At 43.8% G+C, this 9,977-nt stretch overlaps 1 protein-coding gene across 1 annotated transcript; it reads right to left on the bottom strand.

The window, feature by feature from the left end:
* Positions 1-253: 253 nt before the first annotated feature.
* LOC148028443 (uncharacterized) lies at positions 254-2,268 on the bottom strand. The gene is made up of 3 exons (XM_087689961.1): positions 2,111-2,268; positions 1,881-1,947; positions 254-1,782 (listed from the first exon to the last, which is right to left on the bottom strand). The coding sequence occupies exons 1-3, from the start codon at positions 2,210-2,212 to the stop codon at positions 254-256; spliced, it is 1,698 nt and encodes a 565-aa protein (XP_087546087.1). The 5' UTR covers positions 2,213-2,268.
* Positions 2,269-9,977: the final 7,709 nt, after the last annotated feature.

Genomic DNA, 9,977 nt, shown 5'->3' with positions numbered 1-9,977 from the left:
CAACCAAGAACGGCATGTGGCCAATGATCACATCCATGATACACAGAGATACACGTGATCCAAAACGTCCAACAACCGGTACATAACTTCTACACTACATTAGAGAGGATAGTAGTAGTTACTACTACTTCGAGTAAATGACATCCAGGTATTCCTTAGTGAGCCTAAAGGTTATATAATTAACTTAATAGGGGTATGTTAGAAGAGCCAGCTTTTAAGCCGCTCCAGGGAAACCAATGCCGGCGGGCGGAGATCAGGGCATGCTGGCTCCATGGCCACCTGCGGCACCGACGCGAGCTCCAGCTCCAGGCCTAGCTCCACCACGGCCTGCTGCTGATCCTCCGTGACCACCTGCGGCCATACCACCAGGTCCAGATCTGGCTCCAGCTGCACCGCTTGCAGCTCCTCCGTGACCAGTAGCTCCAGTTGCCATGCCACCTCTAGCCGCTCCCATGCCGCCTGATCTGGCTCCTGCACCACTTGCGTGACCACCTGACATCATGCCGCCAGCAGCTCCAGCTCCAGCTCCTCCACGACGACCTCCTACGGCTGTCGTACCGGTGGCTCCTGCTCCGGATCTAGCTCCATGGCCACTTGTTGCTCCTCCCATACGGCCACCCGCACCGGCCATGCCGCCGCGTCCAGCTCCAGCACCTGCAGCTGTCATGCCAGAGCCTCCAGCCCCGGACCTACCTCCATGGCCACCTGCTGCTGCTGCTGCTCCGCCATGGCCACCCGCGGCCATGCCACCGTGTCCAGCTCCTCCGGATATACCTGCTCCACCACCCATTGCCGATCCTCCACGACCGCCTCCTCTTGCCATGGCACCTCCGACTGCGGACCTAGCTCCATGGCCACTTGCTGCTGCTGCTCCTCCATGGCCGCCAGCTGCGCTCATGCTGCCTGATCCAGCATGGCCACCCGCTGCTCCTGCTCCTCCGTGGCCACCTGTGGCCATGCCGCCTCCGGCAGCTCCGGGCCTAGCTCCGTGGCCACCCGCAGCCATTCCGCCTCCAGCAGCTCCGGACCTAGCTCCGCGGCCACCCGCAGCCGCTCCGGCTCCATGGCTACCTGCAGCCATGCCGCCTCCGGCAGCCCCGGACCTACCTCCATTGGCTCCGGCTCCATGGCCACCCGCTCCGGCCATGCCACCTCCATGACCTCCGGTCCTAGCGCCACCAGCGGCTGCCGCTCCACCATGGCCAGCTCCTCCAGACCGAGCACCTGCAGTCACTCCTCCGTGCCCCCCTGTAGCCACGCCACGTCCTCCAGCTCCAGCTCCTCCAGCAGCGCCGGCTCCTCCATGGGCTGCACCTCCAATACCAGAGGGCCTAGCCCCAGCTGCTCCTCCGGTCATGCCATGACCAGCTGCTCCAGCTCCAGACCGGGCCGCTCCACCAGCAGCTCCTCCTACATGTCGACCCCCGGCTGCACTCATGCCACCATGAGCTCCGGCGCCACCAGCAGCTCCACGGCCACCGGCTCTTGCTGACCCAGACCTTGAACCTGCACCTGCACCATGAGCACTGGCTCCGCCATGGGCTCCTCCTGCAAGGCCAGACGGCCTAGCGCCAGCAGCTCCTCCGGTCATGCCACCCCCATGAGCTCCAGCAGCTCCAGGCCTGGCTCCACCAGCAGCAGCTCCTCCATGGCCACCAGCTCCTGCACCCATGCTGCCATGAGCTCCAGCGCCAGTAGATCGAGCTGCGCCTCCATGACCAGCACCAGGTGATCCAGATGCACCTCCGCGGCCAGCAGCTCCAGCTGCAGGTCCGACTTTAGCTGCATCAACAGAAGGTAAGGGAGCAATAATTATTACAATGGCACGTGTGCGCGTGCATGGAACGGAGATTATACCAAAGCTAGAGTTACACGTTTACCATATTGCACGGCCTCGTCCTCGTCACTAATGCATGCATCGGATTGGCTGTTGCAATTAGAGGCGGCCTGCATGAAACACGATCAGAGGAAGAGCGTGTCAATCAGTGAGAGCTCAGATGATGCAATCTCAGGCACGCGGAGAGCATACCATCGCACGATGAGCCTGAACACTAACGAATAAGGCCAGCGAGAGAGAGAGAGAGATCAGAGCGCTCGCATGGATACATACCGAGAATACGGCTTGGGATGCTTGGAAGCAGCAGCAGCTCACTATGATGATGCACAGGATGAGCATCAGCCAGGACGGCATCCTCCTCGCGCTCGTCGCCATATCGTCGATGGCAATGACTATCTTCAGTGCTGGGTGTATGTCCCAACTCGACTAGATTGACGCTGGCGATGGGTATCGACTAAGCATGGGTCCCTTATATAATGGCAGCGACAATTGGCTTTAAAACAGATGACGACAATTATAATCCCCGCCGCATGCATAAATCTCATGCCATGCAAAAAAAGCAACGTTGAATATTCTTGCAAGGTATGCTTTTGAGAGGGCGAGATAATTCGGCCAAAACGCGCCTGATTCGAGAAAGCTGGCAACGCTTTCTTTGAGGGGTGCCTTCTTCTTCTTCTGTTTCCTTTTCTTATTTCCTTCGCTTTTACGAGGGCAAATAATATATTGCTCGATTTCTTAAAGGCCCGATGCACTCAAAGAAACTGGGAACTTAAAAAAAAACAAAAAAGAACGCTAGATCCATTGCCTACGATCGTCAAACCCATTTACCTATGATCGAGATGCAACATCCGTTTATGTGCTTATGTCTGGTTTATAATGCCATGATTCCATTGAAATTAGAGTTTGGAGGAAATCCTCTTTAAGCAATTTGAAGTGTCGACTGGTTTTCTTGAAAACTTTGTTCTCAAGCCATTGGAGCTGAATGGCACGGGAAAAGGTTAGCAAACCAATCACATGCTTAGTGCTAGCAATTAGTCACTAGACTTGAAGATAGAGTAGTTGCAATATGGAGTACCAAGACAGGTGTGGCAAACCATGGAGATTACATTGAGAATCCAACATAGTAAGCAATATTATGAAACATAGCAGGAGCGAGTTTGCAAATGGAAACAAAAGAGGAAGGTGAACCAAGTCCCTCATGTTTGAAGCAATGTAGTACAAGATTTTGTTAACAGCTCATGATCTGGAAGAGAAGCAACAATAGGATCTACACAAAAAGTGCCATTAGTAGCTTTAAAAAAAGAACACCCAAGTAGATGCACATAGCTTAAGTGAAAAGGCACAAAAAAGTGGAAAAGCTCCAATAGTATATCTCATGATAGACAGAGAAAGAAACCTATGCAGTAGAATTGGGCTAAAGAAAATTGGTACACTTATCAATTGGGTGGTCATGGAGAACGGTGAGAAATCACCCAAGGACATGATTTTTTGTATGGTGATACCTTGATACTTGCCATGGATGTATGCAATGGTGAAGTTCAAGAAAATGCAAATGTCTCAGTGGATGTTTTGGATGTAGAATATGTAAACGTGAATATTCATGATGGAATTGTGGAAGAATGTGATATTGTGCAACCCATGCTTGTTACGGCCAGAAATGAATCTTTGGAAAATATGCAAGTCAACACAATGAAGGGTAATGGATATGACACTAAGAAAGTGAAATAAATGGATAATACTTGTAGCTTGGAGTATACATAGTTAGTTGAACTCAGTTGGTACACGAGCATATCTACGACTCTCATGCACTTGTAGATGTACAAATGAATAGTGCATGGTAAATGAAGTCTGGACATCCATGTTGAGGCCTACTATGGCACAACCTTCCTTGAGTATTTGAAGAGACTAGTAGAGATTTATACAGCAATCGTACATGATGCTTATTGTAGGAACCTCCACCAAGGTTGCATCATATCAAGGTAGCTCTAGGCCTGTACACTACATCAAGTTGGATGGGTGCACTCATCTCCTCCTCGTCAACAATCCTTATTGAGAGTTTTCATGCCATTTGTAGCCTCCCCTAGCATTTCTAGTGGAAGTGCTAGTTACTTGACATTGTGATCACCTTCAAACACAAGAAAACATACATTATGCTTCAAAGGAGTCCAAGTAAAAGGATTTAACACGTGTTATAAGTCTACATTTTAATGAGTTAGGGCTACACCAAGATAAACACTTCTATCCACTATAGAGAATACTTTCTAAAGAGAGGCAACCAAATTGTTTCAAACATTTCAACTAGCACTCGCTTAATGTATTAAGTTTATGAGCATCAAGCAAGGCCTGCATTATTAAGAAAACTTATCTTGATTGATTTCAATCCATGTAAAACTTGCATAAATCTGTCATGTTGATACAATCTTGGGTTGTAATTAATAGCATTTTAGCATTGAACAAAAAGGTGCTTCACATGAACTTGTTTAGTCAAGTGATAGCTTGCACCACCTCTTATATGCAATGAAATTGCAAACAACGATGTACTCTATTGATACGTGAGTGAGTAACTCGAAATAGTGAAGCTCTTCTCCATCTCTTACTTTTCTTCTCTTCATCCCATCTAAGCAAGAGGTTGAGAAAGAGTTTATGAGAAAGTGGGAAAGGGGACGAGATGGATTTTTTGAATACTAAAAAGGTGGCACCCGGATAACATACCCATAAGTTTCTCAAAACCATATGATGTGACCTATCATTGGAAAGCACTTGAAAAATGGAATCTATTGAGCTATAGAGCACTCGATTTGGAGTTATAGTATTCAAGTTATAACAAATCCAAAGATTTGACCACGTGTCCCAAACTTATGGAAATTCCCATATTCCCCAATATAATGTGGTCTCCTTTTTCTCATTTTCTCTCAACAATGGCTATGCTTAATGTGGATGTGGGATTGAGGTGTCTCCCTATGGAGATAATATCACTTGGAGCAAGGAATCATCTTTGATCCTTTAAGCTTTTGATTACAATGTAAAAAGGTACATTGGTGAGTTCACAACACCTCTTGGTTTGTAGTAGAGTATAAGATGACTATGTTAGAGACAATTTGTTAATGATGTTGAAGATTTTGAAAGAATAGATGTTTGGTTTAATGTTGTAATACTTGTGCACTAACCCAACATTTTGGTTTTATTGTTAAGATAATGGGAAAGATCATTTGACGAGGCTATCAAATTCTTACCATGTGGCATCTTAGAGACTTGTATACTTGAGCAAGGATCGGATCATTTAGGAGGCAATCTTCAATTCTCATGGCTCGCTTACTCCAAAACATGATTGACTAGTTTCAGAAGGCCAAATCAAGAGGAACTTGTTTGTTGGGATGCAATTCAAAATATTAGAATAGGTCAATTTAGGAAAAAATTCTCAATAAACAAAATCAAGTCTAAAAAAATACTAGAAAACACAAAAGGAAACACATATATACAAAACACAAAATTCTAAGGCAAAAAGACAAATTGGGTAAAATCTCCCCCGTGTGAGCGCTTCAGAAGGCATGTATTTATAAATTTATTCATCTCAAAGCTCAAAAATAGCCCTATTTTACAATAAGCATGCTTTAGTTTTTGTGTTTGGTTTTGTTCAAATAAATAATAAAGCTGTTGGGCGGCCCAAAAGTCAGGATGTGCCAAATACAATGTTCCAGAATGAAATATTTAAACCGTGCGTCCATGTGTATACAAAATAATAAATATTTGTCAAGCGCTTCAATAAATAAGCGTGCCTAAATAAATATTAGCATCACGCCTTTAATAATAAGACACGTGCCCATCAAAAATGATAATTTCTTCCAGATAATTTGAATACATGCTATCGCCCATTGCTTCCCAACGTCAATATCGCGTGCCCTACACATCAATTGAAGCATTAACAATTGCCAGAAAATAATAAAATTAAAATGACAAAAGTGAATACCTAGCAGTCTTCAGCTACAAAATAAATAAATAGGTTGGAACTCTATCCTAACCTTAATTTAATACGAGTGCACTCTAAACTCATAAACCTCCATTAAAATAAATATGTATTTTACAGAATCACATGCTGTGGAGTCACCCATGTGCACATTAAATTAACATGGCACCCGAAAATGACAGGCGTCCCCGTCAACTTCTCGCACAAGGAGTCCACCTTGTGTACGAGCCTCGACAAATAAATATAATTTTACAGAATCCATCGCAAAACCTCATGGAATCCACCATAGAATATGCCTCTTGGCATCATACCCCCGGGGTCGGAAAGCAATTGACCTCAATTGCTATTAGCTCAATGTGGAGCGAGCAGTGAGGGGTAAGCACTTAGGTCACGGGCGTGCATCCATTGGGCCTCTTCAACAGGATGATTTTTAAACTTAACCAAATATCTAGAGTATCTATGGTCAATTCTAGTGGTCAGAAAATCAGTGTCTAGAATAGTTTGAAGTTCAAGGATTTAAGTTTCTTCTTCTAACAAAGGAGGGTTTTCATAGAGAGAGTGAGCAGGTAATTGGCCTCTAAAAGATCTTAACAAACTGATATAAAAAGTATTGTGGATTTTCCAATGTTGGGGTAGTTCTAATTTAAATGCATTGTCATTGATTTTGTGAATGATTTTGAAAGGTTCATAAAATCTAGAGGCTAACTTAACAATAGGGTGTTCCTCAACACTTTGTAATCTTCTCTCTTCAATGTGTAACCAAACATAATCATCAACTTTGAAAATCATAGTTTTTTTTTTCTTGTTAGCTTGTTTTGTGTATGATTATTGGGCTTTCGCAATCATGTCTTTGACTTTAGCAAAAATTGTAGCATGCATATTGGCAATATCATTAGTAGCTTTAACTTTGTTTGACAATGATGCAACAGGTGTAGAAAATGTACTTTCTCTGTAGTTGTATGTGGTGTATTATTGTATGCAAATTGAAGTAAATGCAAATATGTATCCCATGTTTGTGGTTTTGAAATTGTGTATACACGTAAAAGATCTAAAATTGTACTGTTAGTAGCTTATGTTTGCCCATTTGTTTTAGGATGAAATGCAGATAAGAAATCAATCTTTGTACCTAAATTAGAAAATAATGTAGTCAAAAAATTATTGCAAAATCTAAAATCACGATAAAAAATAATAACTTTTGGCAAACCATGTTGAGTGAAAAGAGTTTTCAAAAACAATTGAGCAGCTTGAGATGCAGTTAATGTCTTCTTGTATGGAATGACTGGCTGCCGTCGCCAACGCGGCTTAAAACGCCCCCCTCCTGCCACGTGAAGCATAGAAGCTTCCTAGAAGAAGCTTCTTAAGGGGGGCTAATTAAGCCCCCTTTCGTTCCCCTCATATTCCTTTTTAACACACGCCCCCTAAGCCCCTTTTTATCCCCCCCTGTCCCCATTTATTTCTTTCTCCCCCTCCCAGTTTTAACCCTTTTTAAGGGCCTTTCACCCTCCCTCGTGTCCCCTTTTTACAAACCCTCCCCCCCCCCCCCCCCCCCCCCCCCCCCCCCCCGGTGCTATAAACCCCTTGTGTTACCCTTCATTTTTCCCCCCCTGGGTGTGAAACCCTTAAGTCCTTTTCACCCTCGTGCTATAAACCCCTTGTGTTACCCTTCATTTCCACCCCCCCCTCAGGTTTGAAACCCTAAGTCCTTTCACTCTCGTGCCCAAAGATCTCCCAAGGCCCCTTCATATGTTTTTGAAACCACACTCACACACACCCTGGCACCGTGTATATATCCCTATAGGGCCTTTTCTTTAGGCTATGTAAACCTTGGCCTCCCGAAGAAATTAAGACCTTAAAGGTCTTAGTACCCCCTTCTCGTGGTCAATCCCTTAACGACTCCTTGCCTCGAAAGAGAGAAGAAGAGTATTGAAGCGACGATGGAATTCCGAAAAGGAGTGTAAAGCTGCTTTCACGTTTGAAGGATTACAACTGTGATGCCACCTAAGAAAGTCCAAGGAGTAGCTGCGGGAGGGTCATCTCCCGGTATCCATGTGGATATCTCACCCCAAAACCAGGTTTTTCCTTCTTAATTTTATATCGATTTTAATTCAATCATGCAAGATGAATTGTTAGGGATAAGATATATATTTTGTCCTAGTTATTTACGATGAAGGAATTTAGTTTAATTAAACATGCAAAATAAATAAAGTACAAACATAGTTTTCCTTCAAAAAGTAGCATTAAGACGAATTATGAGCAAGATTATTTACCCACTAAAGTAGTATACTTCAGTTAAGTTTGGAAGATATAAACTGCATCTTGCACTATTAACCCCTATTCCTTTTTACAAAAAATTCATCATGGAAAGTGCAAATCATGAAAGGATTCTTGCGGAAGTTGTCATTGCTAACTGCATAACTTAGCAAGGGAAAGATTGCTTATTTTAGCATGAGTTTGTTCACAAAGAAAAGGGAAGATTAGTTGGATTTAACCTAACCTCAAATCGATGAAGTATAAGATTGAAAAGTCAATTGACACGTAGATAACAAATCATACGGAAGTAATCTCGAAATTACCTTCTAGAGTTAACCAAATTAAAAATGCTGCGAAATATTCGTTGGGAATGAAGTAAATTCCAAGAAACGTCTATACCTTAAATACCTGTCCACATTCCCTGAATATAGGGTCTGTAAATTGTAAACCAAAAAATAAGAACTAGGGTTTATCCCTGAGAAAATAATAAAGCTAGGAAACCCTAGGTCCGACAAACGTCAGCTTAAAGAAACTGAAAACGGATTGTTCCGTAACTCCATTACCGCATAGTACGATGCAAGACTTGCGCAGCAAGTACGAAGTCATATGGTCTTGTGATTGATTCACAAGAAGAAAGGTTGAATACCCTCAACAAGGATCGCGGATCCTTACGCAAGTTATCTTGCAAGAGGATGTATTCTTTGATATCCTTCTAAGTAAGGAGAGTTAAAAACCGGAAACTAAAGTATCCAATGAACTTTAAGGTTGACCAAATTGGGTGAATAGGGTACGCCCTAACCCAGAATATAAAGGATCTTGCCAAGTTGCAAGGCACCCCAGATCGAGTGCTAGATGCATTCAAAAGGAAGGATTCCTTCCTTAGCAGTTTGCCAACAACAAGATTGATTAATGGAAATGTTTGTGCTTGCTAGAGATTTTAGAGCACTGCTTGATTTATGAATTATAAATTAAATGAATCTCTATACTTCAGGTTGAAGGCCTGAAGGGAGAGGCAGCTTTAGTTACCCCCGACTGCTTGCCTGACCCTAACCAAGGGAGTTGTTGACCGCGCTGGGAACGTGGACCGAACCCGCCGCAAGAGGTCTCTCCGTTGAGCACTACTTGGAGCAGGAGGACGCTTGGGTGCTAGGGGGGGCTCTGGCTGTAAATTCCTCGCCTTCCGGGTCCTGCACAAGAGGCTAACGTGACTCGGGATTGGATCTCGAGGCCCGCATACTAGTCTACGGGTGGAAACTTGGAATAGTGATCCCTGTGGATTACTGGATAGCCTTCGGGCAGATTATGGACAAGCATCCTATTGTGCAGATTGGAAAAATTCATTTGTCTATGCAGGATGGGAAAAAGAAATACCTGTCGGATGTAATTCATGTCCCAAATATCACCAAGAACCTAGTTTCTGTTGGTCAAATGGTTGAGCAGGGCTTGCAGATCAGATTTAATTCTCATGGATGCTTTGTTGAGTATATGAAAAATAAAGGTCACTTGATAGCAAAAGGAAATAAGAAGGGCAGAATGTTTACGTTGGATGCAGACATGCCTGAATTGAGTGCAGCAATGTTTGCACATGGGACCGGTGTAGTCGCAGATATTGATATCTAGCATAAACGCATTGGTCATGTTAATGTACAACGACTTAAATCAATGCAAGCCCAAAATATTGTTGCAGGATTGCCTAAATTCAAGGTTGCAGAAATGCATAAGGTATGTGAAGCCTGTCAATTTGGAAAACAGGCAAGGAAACCATTTCCTAGACATGTTCAAGAGAGTAAGAAGCCATTGGAATTAATCCACTACGATGTGTGGACTACTAAAGCTGCATCTATTGGAGGCTGTCATTATTTTGTCACTTTTATTGATGACTACAGCAGAAAAGTTTGGGTGTATTTTATGAAAAAGAAAAGTGAA

Source organism: Lygodium microphyllum, chromosome 12 (assembly GCF_053477565.2).
Source record: "Lygodium microphyllum isolate KBCC chromosome 12, Lygodium_microphyllum_v1.1.10, whole genome shotgun sequence".
NCBI lineage: Eukaryota > Viridiplantae > Streptophyta > Polypodiopsida > Schizaeales > Lygodiaceae > Lygodium > Lygodium microphyllum.
This window is presented reverse-complemented; position numbering and strand designations above follow the sequence as displayed.

Excerpts from the sequence above, each read along its gene's own strand:
- LOC148028443 (XM_087689961.1), bottom strand. The coding sequence starts at position 2,212 with ATGGCGACGAGCGCGAGGAGGATGCCGTCCTGGCTGATGCTCATCCTG. Across the intron at positions 1,948-2,110 it reads CATCCCAAGCCGTATTCTCG|GCCGCCTCTAATTGCAACAG; the intron begins GTATGTATCCAT and ends TGTTTCATGCAG. Across the intron at positions 1,783-1,880 it reads GGACGAGGCCGTGCAATATG|CTAAAGTCGGACCTGCAGCT; the intron begins GTAAACGTGTAA and ends CTGTTGATGCAG.